This window comes from Rhea pennata, unplaced genomic scaffold (assembly GCF_028389875.1).
Source record: "Rhea pennata isolate bPtePen1 unplaced genomic scaffold, bPtePen1.pri scaffold_32, whole genome shotgun sequence".
NCBI classification, from domain to species: domain Eukaryota; kingdom Metazoa; phylum Chordata; class Aves; order Rheiformes; family Rheidae; genus Rhea; species Rhea pennata.
In genome coordinates this window covers 2682601-2705176 of record NW_026907679.1, presented here as the reverse complement: position 1 = coordinate 2705176, position 22576 = coordinate 2682601, and the positions used below count along the sequence as shown (strand labels likewise).

The following is a 22576-nucleotide window of genomic DNA, read 5'->3' as shown; positions in this document are numbered from 1 at the left end:
CACTGAAACACCCTCAGAAGCAGATCCCGTAACATCTGGCCTCAGTGAGACCTGCAGTATTTCCCTACTTTTCTCTGTGCACCAAATTTTCCTTTTTAGCTCCTCAGCACTGGGGAGAGGTCTCGACTCCAGAAGTCATGGGGAAGGCACCAGCGAATGCCAGCTCAACTGCTGCACCCAGAATGTCCTTGTGTTGAAGGAAACCAAGTCCCCAAGGTGCTCCCTCAGCCACCTGGATGGGCGTACGTGGGACGTGGCCCTTCCTGGTCCTCCCAAGCCTGTTGTCTGAGGAAGTGCTGGAAGAACAGGCCTGGCAGGATCCTCATGGCACTGCAACGGCTGTGGCTGTGACAGTGCCCCTACACACACTTCCTGGGCCAGGTGCTTGGGGGCCAGCAGTGCTTTTGGGAGTCCCTGAGGAGCATGTCCTCAGGATGGTCAAGGAGACCTCAGGCTCTTGTCACTCTCTTCGAGACCAGTTGACTGGTCAAAGGTCTGGCAGGAGGAAGGACCGGCCCCATGGCTCACGAGGGGAAGGTGCTGACACATGGCTGGGGCCAAGGCCCTGCTACCTCCTGGGCCCTCTCCCAGCTCTGAGAAGCCAGTGCAGAAGCAAGGAAATCCTGGGAAAAAACCTTCCCCACATCCCTGGGGGTCAATGACATGGTCACTTCTGTGTGAGGAGAAGCCAGACCAGGCCAGGGATGTGACTGGAGTTTGTGCTTGCAGCGTAACTGCTGCCTGCGCACCTGATAGGCCAACGCCTCTCAGGCTTTGGTTCTCATTGGAGGTCACATGTTTCTCTGGAGCTGATAGGCCAGAAGGAGGATCCTGTTTCAGGGAGGTCCTTGTGATGTCACCTCAGTCTCTGCTGCTGAGTGGACAGGAACAGGCCTAATGCTTGGATGCAGATTGTGAGGTCACGGCTGCCTGAGTGCCTAATAGGCCAAAAGAGGGGACACGGCCATGCTGCCGATTGTGAGGTCACTTCCTGCTCTGGAGGTTCTGTGCCACCAGCAGCCTCCTGGTTCATGGATGTTCTTGTTGTGTCTCTGCTGCTGCTGGGCCAGGAGCAGGTTCATGGCCTCGGTGTAGGCTGCGAGGTCACTTCTGCCCGAGCACCGGAGAGGCCAGCAGCAGGAACAGCATCAGCAGAGCAGCTGTGAGGCCACTGCAGCCCGAGCAGCTGAGCAGCAGCCACGGGGCTGTGAAATGGCTGGGGAGGACACTCCTGTCCCTGAAGATGACAGGCCAGAAATGTGGTGGCCTTGCAGGGCTGCTCACTGCTGGGCTGGGGCTCTCCAGGGAGGCCTGAGCCACCCCCAGGCTGTGCTGGACAGAGGGGCTTGTTCTGGGCTCCTGCTGCTGTGGATCTAGGAGGGTGCCAGGAGTCCACTGCATAGACTCAGCACTGAGTTCATGCAAGTAGGGGTTTGGCTGGCTTCTCTGGGACTTTCTGGATCCTGAAAGAAAGAGGCTGCTGTTGCACATAGAAACACTGATCAGCTGGCAGGAATGAACCACACAGAGCACAGAGCTACCAAAACCCAGTTCCTGCACTTGTGTGGGGACTCTGTTACTCTACACAAGTGCCCTGTCAGGAAATACACATATACACACATATGTGTGTGTGTCTGTGTGTGTATGTGTGTACGTATGTATACACATGCACACACACATATTTGTATACACATATATACAGTATATGTATTGTTCGGGTATCTCTGCACTGCAGAAGGCATTCCTGATCATCATCTGTATTTATTCTTAGAATAATAGGCATTTTCACCACAGGAGAGTTACACTCAGCCAAATCAGGATATTCAGGAGAGTTTTGTAGATACTCGTTCATTCTGCTGTGCTGTGTGGTAAGGTCAAGACAAGAATATAGTGTGTTCCCATTAAATCACAAAATGCAAGAGAATGTTTTTCAGCTCAAATTTGGAGGCTGTGCTAGTGCAAGTACCTTCAACATGGACTATGCAGGGAAGTTAACAAACAGATCTTGTCTTTCAGATGGCATTAACCACATTTTAAATGAGGGTGCAATATAGAAAGATGAGTAATTACGTTCAGGCTTCTGAGGATGAACTGCCTCATCAAATGCCTACTAGACAAGAAGAAACTTTTCTTAACTGCAACAGGTAAATTGCAGTGTCCTTTGGATTCAAGTTGCTGGGTCCTTGTAAACAGCCTTGACTGTTTTAAGAATGAGGGCTGGGATAAAAGACGGTAGAGAAACATTTCTTCATGGAGGGAAGGTTATATCAGTACATGGAAGAAGTAACTACAAAGCTGAAACTCAGTACTAGAGTTCCAATAAAGTGCGTTGTTATTACTGGTCAAATGGAAGGACTGAGCCTCCACCAGAAAGATCCAACAAGATTCAGTCATGTTGATTTAAAAGTATTCCTTAAGGGACTCAAAATCAAGGAAATGTGTTGTCCATCCTTTTAGGTAAAACAAACAAAAAACATTCTTATGGGTTTGTCTAGCCTGCAGCTGGAGAGCCAGGGTACGGGCAAAGGTCTCTCCTGGACCTTGCAGGAACACATGCTCTGGAGAAGTTGGCAGCTCCTTCCCTGGGCCTGTCGGCTCTGTCTGGTAGCACCATGTCCCCTGGAGAAAGATGCACACAGGCACCTTTTCACTTCTTTAATCGTCCGGGCTTCATTGGCTCACGTGTGCGTGTTGGGGGTGGGGGAGGACCAGAACTGCCTGAGTGTCGATCATCTGATCAGACACACAGAGAAATGCATCCTGGGAAAGGATTCTTGGACCTGGTTTCAACGTGCATTCATGTTTATTTTAGAATGAATGACATCAAATGATGATGTTGTGCATGGCCATAGCTTCCATTCCACAGTCAAAACAACGTTCCTGGCAGCCCGTTCCTCTCCCCTGCTGAGATCCATCTGGATGGCAGCCCTGAAGCTTATGACCGTTTTCCTGATTAGGTGCCATCTGCAAATGTGTTGAGAGTTGTGTCCTCGAGGTCACTGACAAAGTTGTTAAACAGGACAAGTCCCAGTATGGACACTTGCATACTTCACTCGTCACTGGCTTCCAGGTAAAGCCAAACCCATTCACAAAAGCCCTCTGAGCTTGATCATCCAGACAGCTTTTTACCCATCCAGCTGTCTACCCAGTGGAGTGTAATGACTTACTTGTATGCAAGAAAATAGTGTGAGATACCATGAGACGCCTAGTTAAATCACAGCAAATAACATCCTCTCCTCTCCTCTCCTCTCCTCTCCTCTCCTCTCCTCTCCTCTCCTCTCCTCTCCTCTCCTCTCCTCTCCTCTCCTCCACAAGTACAGAGCTTTTCTCATGAAAGCAACCAGGCTGCTCAGGAATGATTTCTCTTAAGTAAATCCATTACCTCCTCCTCCTTCTCCTTCACATGCCCAGGAATGTGATGCAAGAGGACTCACTCCACGAAACACTCTTCACCAAAATGAGACTGAAGGGACTGCAGCTCCCCAAGTTGTCCTCGTGGCCTTTTTGGAAGATGGGCACAGCATATTCCTTCTTCTAGTTGTTGGGACCTCCCCTGATCTCCACAGCCTTCGAAAGAGGATAACGACTGGCCTTGTTACAATATTGGCCAGCCCTCTCAGTGTCCTCTGATGCAGCCCATCCAGTTCCAGAGACTTGTAGGGGTTGAGTTCTTCCCAATAATAGCTCACTGAACCCTCTTCCACCTTGGCTGTTTTTTCCTCTTAAGTCCTGACTCCAGGCAAAACAGCCCAGGAGACCTTGTTGGTGGAGAGTGGGGCCAAGAAGGCACAGAGCTCCTCAGACCTACCTGCATCTTCTGTTACTAGATTCTTTGCCCGAACCAGCAGTGAGCCCACATTTTCCTTTTCCCTCTTTTGCTGTAACTGAAGAGGTAGCAGCTCTTCTTCATGCCATTGACGCACCTTGCAAGTGCAATTCTAGCAGAGCTTTGGCTTCCCTAAGACCATCCCTGCTTTGCTGGACAATTTTTCTGATTTCTTCTTCTTCTTTTTTTTTTTTTGTTTTTTTTTTTTGTTTTTTTTAGCTTCTCCCTCCTTCCAATTCTTACGTGTGGCCTTTTTGCCTGGAGCTCAGTCCTGATTTCCCAGCATAGCGAAACCAGTCTCCCAAGATTTCTGCTAGTTTTACTAAGTATCACTATGGCCCATTCTTGTGCTTGGCAGGTGCTGTCCTTACAGACCTGCTGGCTTTCCTGAGCTCCTGGCCCCCCACCAGTCCCCTGAGCAGGCCCAAGTCTGCTTCTCTGAAGTCCGGGCTCTGAGCTCTGCAGCTATCCTTCCTCATTCTGCTCAGGACATAGAACTCTGCTTTTTCATGGTCACTCTAGGAAAGCATGACACTGACTGTCCCATCCTTGATCAGTTCCTCCCCGTTGGAATTGCAGACAGAGGGAAATACAAGTACTGGTCCACTGTGCAACTGTGCAAAGAAGCTGTCCCTGGTGCCCTCCAGAACCCTCCCTGCCTGCTTCCAATCTGCTATTCACCTTTCCAGAGAATGTCTGTGAGATTGAAGTCCATCTCCCTCCCTGTCCCACAAGATCACTTGGGCCTGTGAGCCACAGAATTTCTCACATTACATTGACTTCGTCACCCTGATTAGGTGGTCTAGCTCCCATCACAATGTCACCCTGACTCTGGTGCTTACCCAAACACTTGCCTCTCCCATGGAAGAGCTCCACACATGTGAACTGCTCCTTCACACAAAGGACATCCCCCTTCCTCATCTTCTCCCTTGTTCTCTCCTGAAGACCTTCTACCCTACAATTGCTTCCTTTCAGTCATGCGGGTGATCTCACCACACCTTAGTCATTCTAGCAATGTTTCAGTCAGACTTGTGATGGTGAAACCTGTTATCAAGGGCCAAGGACACAGTGTACGTGATGGTCTCACTTCAGAGCAGGGACATGCTGGCATACAAAGCAGGTGGCAATGTTATGGTGAAAGGATGTTCCCACTAAGAGAGCAAACCCTGCAGTGCCCGAGGCCAGGGAGAAACACAGCTGGGCTGTTCAGGAATGGGTTTGCTGCCTGAGCTGACTCTGCAGCATCGTGGGACCTGTGTCAGAGGTGAACTGATCTCCAGGAAGCACAGGGTGCTACTGAGGAATTCCCAGGCCCTGGAAAGCCCATGATCCAGCCACTTTGGGGAGATCATTAGCCCAGTCCCTGTTCATATCATCTGGGTGGGTGAGAAGAGGCTCAGGGACAGGAGAGCTAGAAGGATGTGAGAGTGCCGAGACTGGAGTGGAGACCCCGGTGTGATGTGCCTCCCATTTACACAGCACGCTTGGATGTGGACAATACTGACTGTGCCTAAGGGCAGAGGTAGTATTCATTTGTTTGGGCACAGGTAGGAAGCCCAAGATGCCCTGGGGCACTTGCCCAGCACACGTGCCAAAGGGGCATGGTTTTCCTGTAGGTGCCACGCTGTATCTGCGAGAAATACACAGTGGTGCTGGACAACCCAGGCATCCGGTATGGACCTGCCAGCCTATTTTACGTCATTAAATCAAGAGTCTGCACTGAATCACATCAGGATTTTGCACTGTAGGGGTCGGCTTGTGTCTCAGCTTTGTAGTGAGTGGGGCTCTAGCAGCATTAGACATCCAGTGTCATGGCCAAGGAAATTCCCCACCTGGCCCCCACCTCATGCTCCAGAAGGATGTGATTCTCATAGTTGCTCCATCAGAGCAAACAGATACTTCAACTGTCATCTTAACTCTTATCTGTCTCTTTAACTCTGTCTGTTTAATTAACACCAGAGGTTTGTGGGTGAGGGACTGACTCCCACCCGCCATCTCCAGTGATTGTAACGGCAGTTCAGACAAGGAGTTCATAGGCAAACATCTCTGTCGTGCACACTTCTGCTCGGGCAAGGGGAATCCCACCTTCTCTGTGCCTGTGGAGGTCATGGGAAGGATCTGAGTCCCACTGCAGCTCAGGGGCTTCTAAACAGACATGCGATGCCCTGAAAGACTCATCAGAACCAATACCTGAACCATGGCTAAACGAGCTCCCTTCCTGCCCCTTTCTAGGTGTCCTGCCTAGTTAAGAGACAGAACAGGGGCTTCCCGAGTGGGAGATTTCCATCTCCTGCAGATAACCATTCTCTGATGAAATAAATTGTAATGCTGGAATCATTCTTCCTTTAGGGCTTAGAGAGGGACCGTCGGTGATTATTTCAATCTACTTCAGGGATGATTTCCCAAGAGAATGGAGCACAAGGCACAGAGAAATTCATGTCTTCAGCTGCCCCCTGCTCCTGAGTGGGGCCGGGCTCCTGGGACAGAGGGAGCCCATGGCAACCTGGAAGCATTACTGAGAGACAGCGGTGTCCAGGAGCAGCTCCTCTGCCAAGAGCAGCAGGGCTCTAGGCTGTAGGCACTGACTGTGGACATGAGATGAGAAGTGAAAGGCAGTGTGGAGTGGGAGGCCAGAGGAGAGCTCACTGTGGGAAAATCTTCACAGCCTTTGACACGGTAAGTCTCTGGCTGCAGGACAACACCACTGAGATTCCAGGAGGGGTCTTCTGAACCCAGCCCATCCTGGGCCTGGAAGGCTTTTTACGGATCACTCTCCTGGTTTCTAACATGCATGGCAGGCTTGCCTGAAAGGGAATGCACTCTCCGGAGGCTCTGATTTTGTTTTATATCTTTGGCAGAGCAAAAACTGAGAGGGACGGTTTAGGCTTAGGTGACTGGAAGAGAGTTCTGCAGTGTTCCTGTGAGGGACCAATAGGTCTACAAGGACCCCAGAAAGCTCCTTCAGCCACCTCTTCACCTGCCAGCAGCAGCAATATCTCCGTTGCAGCCCTCACCAGTCTCATCATGCTTAGTCTCACCTGCTCCTTAGGTCTTGCACACACAGAGATGCTCCTGGGCTGGGCCCTTTGGCCAGAAGGATTCTGTAGGGCAGAGCCAAATGCCCCGTGGGTGGCATGGGGTCAGGGAGCACTGACAGGGGACAGATGTGGGGACAAAGGAAGAGCTTCCAGTGGGGACAGCTCCAGGCGGCTGAGAGATGCTCAGGGAATGTGAGGAAAGTGCCCACAGAAACACTGTGGCAGGCTGGACTCAGGCAACTCTCCCGTGGTCCTCCCTCTCCCTTTCTGCTCTTGTAATGGCTGTCAGCTGGAGGTTCAGCTACAAATTCAGACACCCACCCTGAGGTCCTCCCATGGAGGTGTCTGCAGAGGGCTGAGGTGCCCATGGCCTGTTCTCATCCCAGGGTGCTGGGAAATGTGATTTGAGGGTCTGGGGAATGAATGGACTCTCCCTTTCGGAGATTCCGTTCTCAGGACATGTGAGCGAGTACTTATGGTGTCCTGCTGGGTTTGGAAGCTGCCCTCCAGAAGGACACAGCTCTCCCACTGGATCTTAGCAATGCTGGAGATCCCTTTCAAGTAGTTCAGGAGGTACTAACACCAGAAAATGCTGCTGAGCACCTTCGTATGTGTGCAGCTGAAGTGAACCCAGCGTTTCCTCGGCTAGAATGGAAGTGTTGAGAGTTTCCTCCACTCTCGGCAGTCAGCTCACAGAGTCCTTGGTTGAATCAGGTATGTCAGGAGCAACGTTCTGTTCTCTCCATCACATCTCCACCTCGTGCTGCGAAAGAGAGCAGAGTTAGATCTGTGCTTTGAAACCAGCCTCCCCTGATCTCGTCAGAGTTCAATGTCTTTTTTTAGAGTAACTTGTGGGTGAAATAATCCTTTGGGTAATGCAAGTGGAGAATAGGGCAGCTGAGAGCAAGGCAGGTGGACTCAACAGCACTCCTGACCCAGCATTAAGCAGCAGACAGCCCGTTTTCCTCTCTCGTCTTCTAATGTTCATCCTTGCAGCAAGAAAAACATCTATCCTTAAAAAGACCACTAACCAGATGTGATGGAAGAATCTAAAAATCTGCAAACAAATAACTGTAAAAGATGCTAAACTTCTCTGCTGCATCATGAACTCTTTAGAACTGTGTGTGAGGATATTAACAGATCTTTTTCATTACAGGTCGACATTCTTTGACATCAATTCTGAAAATCAGAGATATCACAAACCAGCCCCATATACCGCCTGGTGTAAAGTAGGACAGACTTCTGCTCCTCTCAGCACACTCAGCTGGAGCTGAATCTGAGGAGCTGAACGAAGGTCTTCCTGAGAAGGAGAAAAGAAATTTGTCTATACTGTGGGGTGGGTGGCTAAGGGGGTAGTATTTCTAAGAAAAATTGAAAGTTTTTGTCAGAGACAACCAGTGCTCACTGTCTTTTCCCCCTTGGACAGTTGCCCTGTGCCCCAAAGCAGCAAATGTCCAACAGCAGCTCCCTCAACGAGTTCCTCCTCCGGGCATTCATGGACACACGGGAGCTGCAGCTCTTGCACTTCTCCTTCTTCCTGGGCATCTACCTGGCTGCTGTCATGGGCAACGGCCTCATCATCACAGCTGTACTGTGTGACCATCATCTCCACACACCCATGTATTTCTTCCTCCTCAGCCTCTCCCTCCTTGACCTGGGCTCTATCTCCACCACTGTCCCCAAATCCATGGCCAATTCCCTCTGGAACATCAGGGCCATTTCCTACTTTGGATGTGTTGCCCAGGTCTTCCTGGTTGTCTACTTATTTGCAGCAGAGCATTCTCTCCTCACTGTCATGGTCTATGATCGCTATGTTGCCATCTGCAAACCCCTGCACTATGGGATCCTCATGGGCAGCAGAGCTTCTGTCAGAATGGCAGCAGCTGCCTGGGCCAGTGGCTTTATCTATTCTCTCCTGCACACTGCTAATACATTTTCCATACCCCTCTGCCAAGGCATCACAGTAGACCAGTTCTTCTGTGAAATCCCCCAGATCCTCAAGCTCTCCTGCACAGACTCCTACCTCAGGGAAGTTGGGCTTATTGTGGTTAGTGGCTGTTTAATCTTTGGGTGTTTCATTTTCATTGTGCTGTCCTATGTGCAGATCTTTACTGCTGTGCTGAGGATCCCCTCTGAGCAGGGCCGGCACAAAGCCTTTTCCATGTGCCTCCCACATCTGGCTGTGGTCTCCCTGTTTGTCAGCACTGTCATCTTTGCCTATCTGAAGCCCCCCTCCTTCTCCTCCCCAGCTCTGGATCTGGTGGTGGCTGTTCTGTACGCAGTGGTGCCGCCAACACTGAACCCGCTCCTCTACAGCATGAGGAACAAGGAGCTCCAGGATGCATTGAGAAAACTTTTTCAACGGGTGCAGTTTTAGCACCAAGAACCATCCCATGTGCATTATTTCATCATTCCTAGAGTATTTTTGGTCACGGCTATGAATTGTTCATTCCTTTTTTTCTTACTTTTCTATATTATCTTCATTTTGAAAGGAAAAGAGTTGAGTTCTTCCTACTTCCTGCACACTGCTAATACATTTTCAATACCCCTCTGCCAAGGCAATGCTGTGGAGCAGTTCTTCTGTGAAATCCCACAGATCCTCAAGCTCTCCTGTGCAGACTCCTACCTCAGGGAAGTTGGGCTTATTGTGGTTAGTGTCTTTTTTGTCTTTAGGTCCTTTTTTTTTTTCTCATTGTGCTGTCCTATGTGCAGATCTTCACTGCTGTGCTGAGGATCCCATCCAAGCAGGGCTGGAACAAAGCCTTTTCCATGTGCCTCCCACACCTGGCCATGGTCTCCCTGTATGTTAGTACTGTCATCTGTGCCTAGCTGAAGCCGCCCTCCTTCCCCTCCCCAGCTCTGGATCTGGTGGTGGCTGTTCTGTACTCAGTGGTCCCTCCAACACTGAACCCCCTCATCTACAGCATAAGGAACATGGAGCTCCAGGAGGCAGGAGGAAATTATTCCAGCTGGTACAAGCTTAGCATCAAGGAGCTGCTCATGTCTCCTCACAAGCAATTCCCAGTTTGTCTTGCAGAACACTTGTGCTGTGGAAATTCTGTCTGTGATAGTCATATTTGTGCATGAATGTTTGAATTCATCTGCTTCTGCAGGAACACAAATCCCGTGTCTCTGATCCAGAGGCCTTCTGGCCTATCACTGTGTCACTGTGTCGGCGTTGGCCTCCCAAGTAGCATGTTTGTAGTAAAAGATCTGCTTAGTACGTGCCTGAAGGCTGGGCTCTTCATCCCAAGCTGGAGCCAAGAATGCTCACAGGGAATTGCACCCAGAAGGGCCCTGTTGTTGTGCTTAGGTTTTCCATGGACTAAGGGGTATCAGATCTTTCAAGTGATATGTGAGGGAGTGAGGGCTGAATTCAGCACTCACTTATGGGTGCTCAGTGTCCCTGGAGAGGGTGAACGGTCAAAGAAGTCTCTGTTAGCAGCTGTCCCACATATTAGAGGGCTGATAACAGATGCCTTCTTCTGAAAGGGAGTATGGAGCCACTGGGAGAGCAGAGGGCATCTTCAGGGACAGCGTATGCCTGGGATGTCCAGGGAGTGGAGACTCTCAAAACCAACTGGAGTCAATAAAAGGAAAATTGCCAAACCAAAGAAGGCACCAAATCAGGGCTCTTCATTCTCAGGAGAGGGAGCGGTCTGGGTCTAACGACACCTCTGAACATATCCTGAGCAATGTGAAATTCTCCACCTGAACATAAAGAACTTCTTTCCTGTGAAAGTGGCAGAGCACTGGAACAGGTTTCCCAGAGAGGTTGTGGAGTCTCCTTCTCTGGAGATATTCAACATCCAGCTGAACGCAATCCTGTCTAACATGCACTAGTTGACCCTGCTTTAGCCGGGAGATTGGCCTAGACGATCTCCAGAAGTCCTTTCCAACCTCAGCCATCCTGTGATTCTGTGTGATTCTGTGAAATGCCCTGTCATTGCTCTGTCCATCCTGCACACTCACAGATCCAAGGAGGAGGGAGGGATTGTCAGCAGCAATCATGCTAGTCCAGTTGGCTCTTCCCTAACCAGCATCGTCAGAGTGGAGTCACTGAGAGGCCCCATAGAAATGGCAGCTGCCTTGGACAGCCCCAGGCATGTCCTTGCAGGCTGCCAGGCTGAGCATGCAGTCAGCAAACCGGCAGGCAGTCACCTCCTGCGCTTGGCCAGCACTTCCCACTGGCTTATCAGCAGCTTCAGGGACTCAGACAGAGGCTTTCAAGGCCAGCGTCACGGCTCAGCTCTGCACCTTTGCGGGGACATGTGCAGAAGCCCATGAGCCCCGTGCGTTGGGCAGCCGAGGCAGCCTGTGCCTTCAGTGGGAGCAAGCTGGGCTCCGGCTGTGCTGCACTGCTGCGGGCAGCTGCTGCTGGCCACCTGTGGGCAGAAGGACTCACAGGGTGGAGGCGGTTGTCTTGGTGCAAGTGGCTGCTGAAGAGCAGGAAACCTGAGGCCTGTGTGCAAGGGCAGCTCTGGCTGCACGCGGCCTGGCTGAGCTGGGCCCACAGCTGCTCTCTGCCCCTCAGCGCAGAGCTCACGGGCTCCATGGGGGCCTTGGAGCATGCAGGTTGCTGTGCTTTGTCCCAGGGAAAATCCCCAGGGCCAGCAAGAAATTCCCACCTGGCCGCAGCAGCTCCTGCCTGCCTCTTTCACCCCAGCTCCTTTGCCAAACCAGCTGGCTGCTCTCCGGGCAGCTCCCATGCCTGCTGCCTGCCCCTGCCTCCAGCCCCATGGGTCACCTCACCCCTGTGCTCTGGCCTGCCTGGCAGTGCGTGTGCAGCCTGGCAGCAGCCGTTTGCTTGCTGCTCCTGGTGCCTCTGCAGGATCCTCTGCTGGGGACCTGCTGCTCCGGCATCAAGGGCAGCTGCTGCCTCCTCAGGGAGCGGCTCTCCTCAGAGGGAGGACCCCAGGGGCTCTGCTCCAAGCAGGGACACAGTCCCCATGCAGACCGCCCCATCACCAGGGCCTTGGAGGCACCATGCCACCACCATCACCAAGCCCTGCTGCTCACCGTGGCAACAGCCCTCACCAAGCCCCGGGGATCGCTGGCGGCACCCCCAGCACAACGCCTTGGCAGTCCCAATGGGCACACCCATCCCCATGGCCTTGCCTCCAAGCCTCTGCTTTCAGCTTTGGAGCCTGCCTGGCAGCTGAGAGCTGGGCAGCACCACCAAGGTTCCTCTCTCCAGCTCCAGCTCTCCAGGCTGCCGTTCTTCAGGCACTCCAGAGCACAGAGACACTCCAAGGCCACCCCTCTTGCTCTGCCTGCTAATCCTCACCCCAACTCTCTCCACTGGCTCCTTGTGCAGCCCACGCTACAGCTCCCTGCATTCCTGCTGCTCTCTCGCCCACGTTGCTTTTCCCCCACATGGCCCAGCAACTTTCCTTGACATCACAGGCCACCACTTCCCCGCTCTTCTTGGAGTCACCCCCTCCTCCAAGGCACTCCTGCTAGAAGAGTCCTCCCCAGCTGTTTCACCATCAGCTCAGCTGTTGACAACAGCCTCCTTCCACACAAAACCTGACAACCTTCAGCAGGGCTGAGACAAAGCCAAAGCTGTACTATGGTTTTGAGGTGGAGAGAACACTGCCTTTGTGGAGTTGAGCAGCTGGTTTTATCCTGCGCTGTGCTGCCTCAGGGTGTGCTGCAAGGTGTCTGGAGCTGCCCTTTGGAAGCTTTTCCCGATCTCCCACCTGTGGTGGCACTCAAGGGCCTGGGAGAAATTCTCTTGAGGCTGCTGCATCTTTGGAGCTGTGGCCATGGAATTTGCAGGAGAGGTCAGGGGGACATGCTGATGTTGAGGTACGTGGTGCCATGTTCTGGTGTTAGTGCAAAACTTGGAGGGAGCACACTGTTGAGAGCTCGAGCAGGACTGCTTGGGTCTTTGAAGGAGCTATGCAGAATTTTGCTGTGGAGCACTTCCTTCCTCTGGGCAGCAGGAAACAGATGAGCCAGGAAATTGGACAGACTGTCTGAAGAAAGGCAGAAACACTTGCAAAGACCCAGTCAACCTGAGGCAACCTCCCCTGGTCGTCTGCCATTCTGGCCATGGCACCACAGGGACAGAGGGCTTTACTCAGTTGGATGGATCATGCTATTCCAGAGGGCTTGTCTGCTGAGGGGCACACAGGGCTATTCTGTGCTTGCAGCTCTCCCAGGGAAAGCTCATTCCACTGCTCTTCTGCAGACAGAAACCCATCTCTTCCACGGACTCTGAAAAGCCAGGAGCCATCTAATTATTTCTGAAGCCATTTACTGGCCAGTGTTGCCACCACTGGGATAAAGCTTGCAGTGCCCAGGAATCTGCTGTCTTGTTGCAGGACTAGATTTAGAGGCAGGAGCCTGCCACAGGTCTAATGCTGCGTGTTCTGAGGCAGTGTTTCCTGCTTTCAGTAAAATTAGCAAGAGCAGTTCCTCTGATCCTTGTGGCATGTGGCCACACTGTGGCCTGTGCTAATTGTGCCACGTGCTGCACGTTTTCCAGCATGCAGAGCCAAGTGGCCCTCAGTGTCTGACCTCTGACAGCAAAGAAGGGTCTTTGAAAGTGCCTCGGGAAATGGCTGTTATCCCACATGATGCAGCTACAGTCCTTGCCTCCCTGGGAGGAGGACTGCTGAGTGGCTGATGGAGATGGGAGGTTTGAGCTCCCTGGCAAAGCTTCACAGAGTTGCTGCAGCTGCGAAGCTGGTGGACCTTCCCCATTACGGCACGAATGTTCCCCCTGAGGACAAGGGACATTTCAAGGTGCCAGTTCTCCTCACCTGTGCTTGACATCTCCCACCAGTCTGTGTTGGTCGTAGGCTGCAGCAAGATGGGTGCAGGAGAGGTCCCCTGCTGATATGGCCCTGAGAGCATCCTTTCTTCAGAGGATATACTTGCAGCTTGATGAGACAAGGCAAGGTGCCAGCAAGGTTTTTTGTGGGGTACGACACCCTTGGAGTGCAAGAGTCCTGCTGCAGTGCCCAGCAGCTGCCACAAGAGTGGGCCTTTGAGCTGTCTGCACCTCAGAAAGGCTGCTGATGCAGTTCCTCCTCTGCCTGGGATGCCACCAAAGACATAGACAGCAGTGCCAAGTGACAGCAATGGCAGTGTTTTCACTCTCAGAGAAGCAGCGGAAGGTCAGCATCTTCCAGCTCCAGGTCTCCTCTAAGCCCCATCCACTGAGCTGATCCGAAGAGGTCAAGGCAATCAGGCTTGACGACAGGTTTGTTCCCATACTCGCGTCGCACTGCTGGGCACTGCTGGCCTGTGCCTGCCTCCAGTGGGAAAGGACAGGGACACCTCCCACCACTCTCAGCAGCCATTCCTCTGGGAGCAGAGACTGGCATTTCCTGCCATCAGGCATTTCCTGATGGGAAAGCAACAGGCTGAATCTCACCACTGATGCAGCCCTTGTGCAGCCACAGGATGGTGGAGGAATTTATGTTGGAAGAGTTCTCTGGAGGTTGTCTGACCCAATTCCTGCTCCGAGCAGGCTCAGATTCAAAGCTGCCTGTAACCTTGGTCCTTCTAGGACTGCCACAAACCCCTAGCAGGAGGATTAGCGCTCCACCCACCTACAGGCCCCAAAGGGTACCAGGCCTTTTCAGCTGGAGAACAGTGGAAAAGGTTGACTCAATGGCCTATAAAGAACAAGGACATCCATTCTCGGTATCTGGTGACCATTCCAAAGCTCCTCACACCTAGCTCCTTCGGTGCCAGATGCAGCACCCAGACATTGCAATAAATGGCATGTGAAGATATTCCAAAAGGTCATCATCAGTGTCATAGCTCTCAGCCAACCCCTTGGAGCACCCTGTGGTCTCCTGCCAGGTCCAGGAAAGATTTATTTTCCCCCCAGCACTATGATGTCTGAGGGATATTTTTTTCCCCCATTCTCTGAAGACCCTCAGGTGGCTGCAGGTTGTGAGAGGAAAGGGGTTGGGCAGTGCTGCTGTCCCCTGGTGGGCCTGGCCCCCTCCCAGGGCTGGCTGGAAAGCAGACCTAGCTGACATGCACAGGGAACAGGCGACCACCAGCTTTGGGGTCAGGAAGGAGTTTTCCCCCGGGACAGACTGGCAGCAGTCCCTGGGGCTTTCTCGCCTTCCCCTGTAGCACTGAGCACAGCCTGTTCCTGAGACTCCTCTGGGCCATTTCAGGCCAGGACCGCCTGCACTTGCAGCACCAAGACATCAGCTGTGCCCTGCAGGTCACTGTCTCTCTGCCCTGGGGCATGTTTGCAGCAGGAGCTCAGGCACTTCCATCTCTTCTGTATCCCCAGTGTGTGCTGGCTTGCGCAAAGCAACGTGTATTTGGAAAGGCTGCAGGCCTGAGGCTCCATCAGGAGCTGCCACTTGTCAGCTGTCCCTGCATGCATGGAATGAAAGTGCAGGGCTGTCCTCTCCTAGCTGTGCTGCTGCATGTGCTGGCTGTGGCCCAAGAGCCTGGCCCTGCATCTGCACGGTCAGGAAGTGCCGGTACCCTCCTGGCTACGGGGCTTGTCATGCTCTTTGGAGAGCTCGGAGGGTCGGTCTTTTCCCCAAGCCTACCTCGTGGGGCAGCAGGGGTGTCTCAGCAGACTGTGTCCAAGGCATGTTCATGTCTCCTGGATCTGAGCTGGTCCAGGGCAGGGATCAGAGTGGCTGGAGCTCTCCTCTGGCATGACTCGGCCAGGATAAGAGAGGTGGTCCGCACCTCCTGAAGCAGATGGCCCAACATGTGGCCATACAGAAGTCCTCTCTCTCTGTCATCACCTTCTTTTCCTCTTTACCCTTTTCTCCAAGTTGCCATCCCTTTGAATCCTCACCCCTGCCACTGCCTCCTTGCCCTCTCTGTCCTTCCTTGCCCAATCTCCTGTACGCCCAGTCTAGACCTCTACTCCCACCTCCTCCTATTTCCTGCTCCCAGTGCCTGCACCTGCCTCATCAGCCTGTCATAAACACATTGCCCTCCTTCTTTCTGCAGCCTTCTCTGGTCTCAACATCTCCCAGACTTCTTAGATCACCTCCTCACCTTCCCTTGGGCACCATCCACAGGCTGAAGGCCTCACTGAGAATGGCACGCCTCCCAGGTGACATCAAAAGTGCAACACGAAAGGTGCATGCCATGCAGGGTCACCAGGTGCTGACCGACAGTATTAGAGTACATCTGAGCCTTTTGTAGGCTCAAAAGAGCTGAGCTGATGGCCTGCAGGCAGAGCTGGGCATATCTGCTTACTACTGAGGCAAGTCTTCTGCTCAGCCACAGCCATCCTATGCCCGGCCCTGGACACTGTTGCTGTGGACTCTGAGCCATAGCTAGACCTCTTGGCCTGATGTGGGATCTACCTACAGATTACTGGAATGTGAATCCATGAGGGTTCAACCCTCATGACCCTCATCACACCTCATCCTGACCTTGACCTGCAGATTGCTTTCCTGGCCTGATCTTGAACCTGTCTCATCACCACAAACACGCCGGATGATCTGGACACATGCTTGAACTTGGCTACCATCTCTAGGCCTGTCTCGCTCGCCTCAGGTGGGTACTGTGGGATGAGGCCCTGGCGGCTGATGTCCCTGCCATGCCAACCATGTGACTGTTTTTGGTTCCCAGCTCCCAGTCCCAGAGGGAACAGCTGGCCTTTGCTGTACCCTGACAATGGCAGAGCTACAATGAGAAAATGGGCCTACACATATCCAGTTGAGTCTCCTGACAAGACACCAGGGAGGGCCAGGAAGATGCCTTGTCCAGCTCTTGCAGAGTTGTGCAACAAGCTGCACAACAAAGTGGCTTGCACACAGGATGACAATGGTGCATGAGAGCTCAACGGGGACCCGCTGATGTAAAGGTGCATGGTGCCATATTTTGGTGCTAGTGCAAAGCTTGGAGGGAGCACACTGTTCAGGGCTGGAGCACAACTGGTTGGGTCTTTCAAGGAGCTGTGTGGGATTTTCCTGTGGAGCACCTCCTTTCTCCAGGTAGGAGAATGGATGAGGCAGATGACCCAGGAAATTGGATAGCTTGTCCGAAGAAAGGCAAAAACGCTTGCAAAGACTTGATTAATCTGAAGCAACCTTCCCTGTTCATCTGCCACCCTGGCCATGGCACCACAGGGATAGAAGGCTTTACTCATGATGCTGATGTCCAAGGGTGCTGTTTGTAATTCAGCAGCAACCAAACACTGACTCCCTGAGAAGCTGTGTGGCTCTAGAATTCCAAGGATGTGCTTAGTGCAGCTGTGGACCTCTTTGTTTGGATGTTGCCCAGCACAAGGCACTCCACAAAGCAGAGTGGCATTGCAAGGCAATATTCTGGGGAGGCCTTGTGCTCCCACTTGGAAGGTCTTCCCGGGGCTTCTTTGGAAGACGTGTGCTGTGCCCACCAGTCTATCCAAATCATGCTCTTCCAGAGGGCTTGCCTGCTGAGTGTCACCCAGGGCTGTTCTGTGTTTCCAACTCCCCCAGGGAAAGCTCCGCTCCATTGCTCTTCTGGAGAGGGAAACCCATCTCTTCTACTGTCGACAGACAACTGACTACAGTCCTAGACCATGGGGAGGAAGGGGTGGGGGTGGAGCGAGGGGGGTGAGGAGGGGGGAGATGAAGATTTACAGCATGACTCCACAGATTGCTTCAAGCATCAGAATTTACTGCACAAGTTGCAGTGATGCAAAGCAACAACTGTTATTAACAGAAACTTAGCTCAACTAGAATCCTTATTTTCTAATTACACTACAAGTTATACTAATGGTAACTACTTAATAAACAGGCAAAGCTAGCTCATTTACACTAACTGTAACGACCCAAACAAATGAACTAGACAAAACAAATGTAATTGATCTTACCCATGCATTGCCTCAGCGACCAACGTACACGGAGTCCCAAGGGAGTAACTGCCAGAGGGCGTCCCCATCCCGAGCGGTTCCACAAGTTGACAGACTCACAGTCACCAGTGAGGAGTCAAAGACGGCCTTTGGAGCCAACCCATTTAAGGTGGAGGTGGAGGGGGAGTTGCTAGACCAGTTGCAGTTCTCTTCATGCAGTCACAGTCCCCAGCTCTTGGCTGCTGCACGGTTCTACTCTCCTCCATCAATGATCGTACTCATAGTCATGGGGTGGGGAGAGTGGCTGAACATCCCCAGCGGCAGGCTAGCAGCCTTGAGCACTCTTCAGCCCTGAAGTAAAGAGTTTGAGTGACTGCGAATGATTGCTTTACTCTTGCAGTGGTGGTCTCAAGGAGAGAGCCCACAGCTGGCGTAAGGAGGAGTTAATTCCAGTCCACAAGGATTAACACTGCCCCAGCAGTGAAAGCAGGTGTTGTCTCCCAAGGTCCTGACAGAAGGAGATAAGTGTAGACCACCATAATTAACCCTGCCCCAGCAGTGAGAGGAGGCTTTGTCCCTCAGGGTCTGGTGCCCAAGCAGGCCTCATCTCAAAGTCCTGACATCCTCCCTTTCAGTCTGAAGCACAGGAATGCAGACTGCTGGGAAATGGCAGTAGGCTTTGGTGTGGTGGGGTGCTCCCAGCTTCCCCCCACATCTCACCTCGGAGCACTTCCCATCTCCCCATCTTGGTGGGGCTCCTTAAACCCAGCACTGCGCTCTCCAGACATCTCCTGATCAGAGCAGCACAACAGTGGGGACACCTCCATCCTCACCACAGGGAACGCCACCACTGTGACATGCTGCACCCTCTGATGCCACACAGAACCAACATGTGCCTCTGCAGCAGGGACACAGAAGAGACAGGACTAGACATGCCAGCAGGCAGCTGACCCACCAGGGGCCCCAACACACACAAAGCCCAACTCTCCTGACCTTCCATTCCCCTTGTGTCCTCTAAGGCCTTGCAACAGGTGCTGCCTATGTACTGCCAGGCACAGCCGAGCACCTGCCCACTTCCCACTGCCAGGAAGCAGAGAGCAAGAGCTCTCCCAGAGGCTCACCATGCCAGATCTTGACTCTCTTTTGCCTCACATGCCCTTACAAGTGCATACTCCCAGCAGGTGCCTGCTGCTGGCCTCGGGGCTTCTGAGTCATCAGTTTCCTTAAGATAACTTCCCCAGCCATTTGCTACTGCGGGCCTAGCAGGTCCTCTGACAAAAGAGACCTCCCAATCAACAACCACACCTACCTGCCTGCTGCTGGCCTCTCAGGGACTCAGAAGGAGATGACCTCACAGTCACCACCACAGACATGTCTCTGTCACTGGTCAACAAGCCTCTGATTCAGCAGGCACCTCACGATAACTTCCCCCTCTGTGAGACAAATGCTGACCTCTCAGCTGCTCATGCAGAAATGAGCTCCAAAGCACATGGCCAGCCATGGACCTGCTGGTGCCCCATCAGCTGCTCATTTGCAAGTCACCTCACAGTCCCCTCTCCAGGCACAGCTCTGCTGTGATCCAATCAGTTCAGCAGTCACAAGTGACCTCACCATCACCAGCCAAGCCTTCTTCCTGCAGCTGGCCTATCAGGTACTCAGGCAGAAGTGACCTCATCATCAAGAGTGGAGCCATGTGCCTCCAGCTGGCCTGTCAGCTGCTGCCAAAGAACTGATTTGATACTAGTTATTTTCTGTCATAGCGCTGGCAGAGAGCTGTGACCTCCCTGCCCACACCCTGGTTACACAGGTATTGCTGCCTGCAGCTCCCCTTGCCTCCTCTGTAGCTCAATCAGCTCCTTAACAGCCTCTTGGCCTCATAATGCTCATAGGGCAGCAAAACACCCTTCGGATACCAGTTAGTACCCCAAGAGAGGACTACCTTCGGCCTATGCTTTGAGATCTCCACAGGAGCTGCAGGACACGCCACCACCACCACACTGGCCACAGCCAGATCCCAAAGGCAGACCCACTCCCAGGGAAACCTGGCCATGGATTGCTCCCCACCCTCCACAAGAGGAGGGAGCTGGCCCCACAGGAGCCCTGGGGCTCAGGGCATCTCCAGCCACAGGACCCAGGAATCCTGGCTGCCACCTTGTCCCCTAAGACAGATCAGACCCTCAGGCAGGGCTCTTGTGGCATCCACACCCTGTCCAGCTACTCCCACAGCTCAAGAGCAAGAGCCATTTTTTGCAGTTAACCATCTGAGCAAAACCTGGGGCAGCAGTTCCTGATGCCCTTATCCTTTGTGGAGAATCACAGGAGCATTGGGAAGAAGGAAAAGTGGTCTTGGCTGATGGGCTGGGTCCTCCACCTTGCTTGCCCCCTTGCCCTTGGCTCATCTGCCCAGCTGGAGAAAAGGTCGCCCTTCCTGTCTCCTCACCCCAAAATCCTCTCCAATACATCCCTGCTCCTCTGACTGTCAACAAGAGGCCCAATGTACATCTTCTTCCCCCTCCTTAACCCTGGACCAGCTCCAACAGGCAGCAGTGGGGAGCACATGAGCAGTGCTCATGTGGGAAGTGAGGGCATGGCTGTGTCACTGGGGAGACCTCCCTGTGATTTGGCATATCCCGCTGTGACCCCTGCTTGCATCATTTGGGGGGGCTTAATAGGTCACTGCCATGTAGATGGCATAGCCAGGGAGAGAGCTGAGACATTTCCCCTCATGTCCTCTGGATCAGTCACTGCTCCTCATGCCAGTCATGTTCCAAAAATTTCCAGTACATCCTTCAGGAACGTCTCCAAATGATGCCAAAGGCTCTGAAATCTCTCAGGTGGGGCACTGGAGAGGTCACTTCTGTGGCCCTGCACTGACAGGTGACTGCACTGGGGAGACCTGTGCAGTTCCCTGGGCCTTGGGGATTGGTTTGGGGTCTGGCCTTTTTCAAGGACAAGATCAAAGGCATGTGTTTCTGCTGTGGGTCGCTCTTTTTGTAGAAGTAGAATGCGGGATAATATGGGGTAGGATATCGTCTTCCTCCATTAGGCACCAAAGCAGGCTCTTTGGTTTTAGAAGTCCTCAGCAAGGTTTCTGGGTCTGAGGCACTTAAGAGAGAGATGATAGGCCAGACAAGAGGAAACAGGTCCTTAACACACGTCCTCTGAAGGGCTTTCTTCAGGACCCTGGGCAGCAAACCAGGGGACATTTTCCCATTTCCCATGAATGTTGGCCAGGTTTCCTTCTGACTGAGCCTGTGGAAAGGTATTTCTCATGTTGGACCTCAGTAGGTCCGTGGGCTTTTCAGTATCACCTCAGGGCAATGCTTCTCCCCTGCGTGCAACCCTGGGACCCAGGATCCCCCCCAGCATCCTGGCTCTTTCAGGGGGGCTGTACAGTCGCAGCTCCCTGCATCTCCCACTTTTTTGACCCTGGGCTTCTCAGGACATGCCCCCACGCTGCAGTGCTGCTGCCCAGGCTCCATGCAGAGCCCGTAAGGCTGTGCAATGCCTCAGGACCTGTATTTTGGCATTGTGTCTCTATCTACCATTCTCATCTATCCAAAATGTTTCTAGTAGGGCTCTGTCCCTTGTGTAACTTTTACCTCTTCAGAGGCAGCTTGGACTTAGCATACTGTTGATTATTTTTTAATGAAATTGTATGGTGCTTTATTTTATTATATTTTTGCAATTAAATGAAAAAAACAATCTGTGTCTATATGTGGCTAGTTGTCTAAGGAAAGCAGGTGGGAAATGAGGCATATGAGTTGTAATATTCAGCTGCTGCTTTCCGTGGAAGAAGGTTAGCTTTTAAGACAAGTGATGTAAGACTCAGGTAGCTGATGAGAGCAATGGCAGTGTTGGGAGATGGGGAGGAAGATTGCCCATGCAGTGCCTGACCTCTGGGATACTGCTTTTCCTACATGCCCTGACTTCAGTAGGAGACACTCTAGATCAAACACAGAATTGGGAAGCTGAAGAATGATAATCATAAAAAAAACTTTAAAAGCATAAAGATCATGTATATTATTGAAATCTCCATCTTTCAGCTACGCTCCTGAAACTTACTCAGTTAACCATGCAAGACTTGTAGAAAATTATAGGGAGAGATGAGGATCATCAGGATTTTTTGCATTTGATTGAGCCCCAAGGTATATTTGGTACTCAGTTCTACCTGCTGTTGAGCGCTGTTTCCTCTATCTTGACTGTTCAGCACTCATTGGTGTCTCAAAACATGACCCCCCTCACTTATAGCATGAGGGACAAGGAGCTCCAGGAGGCAGTGAGGAAACTGATTCGGATGGTACTAGTTCAGCAGGAATGAGCTGCCCATCTCTCCTCACAAATGATTTCCTGTTTTTCTCAAGCAGCTCTTGTGCTTTGGGAGTTCTGTCTGTGATAGTCATGTTTGTGCACAGATATTCGAATTGTTGACGCTTCTCCAGAAGCACAAATACCCTCTGTGTGACCCAGAGGCCTTCTGTAAGGGCAAGGGCACCGCCCGCGAGGGTGTCAGCCTCAGCCCCGGTTCACCTTCCCATAAGGAGCAGTGAGCCTTGGGCTGCCTGTGAGCTGGGGTGCCCAGCGTGAGGGGGTGTCCCTGCGGCGTGGAAGCTTTACATAGCAGGGGTCTGGAGCTGCCTCCTGCCACGTCTTTCAGCTTTTTCCTCCCCTCTCTGACATGCCCGTCCGCTGTGCTGCTGGTGCAGCCCTGTCCATCTCCTCCTGGCCTCCAAGGAGCCCTGTGCCTGGAGGTTTGCTCTGTCCCCCACCTTCTGGAAAAGACCCACTTGCTCTTCACAACATAACAACCTAGGACGTGCCCCGCTGCGTGCTGCAGTTGCTAGGGCAGCGATGACGTGCAGAAGCTGTCCCTGTTAGCTGGCTCGCTTGTCTGATGACAGCACAGAGGCAATCGGTGACGTG

The 22576-nt window shown here is 52.5% G+C and overlaps 1 protein-coding gene across 1 annotated transcript; it reads left to right on the top strand.

The window, feature by feature from the left end:
* The first annotated feature begins 8314 nt into the window (after positions 1–8314).
* On the top strand, positions 8315–9241 carry LOC134154552 (olfactory receptor 14A16-like). The gene has a single exon (XM_062601225.1). It carries the CDS (start codon positions 8315–8317, stop codon positions 9239–9241), a length of 927 nt encoding a protein of 308 aa, XP_062457209.1.
* The last annotated feature ends 13335 nt before the right edge of the window (positions 9242–22576 follow it).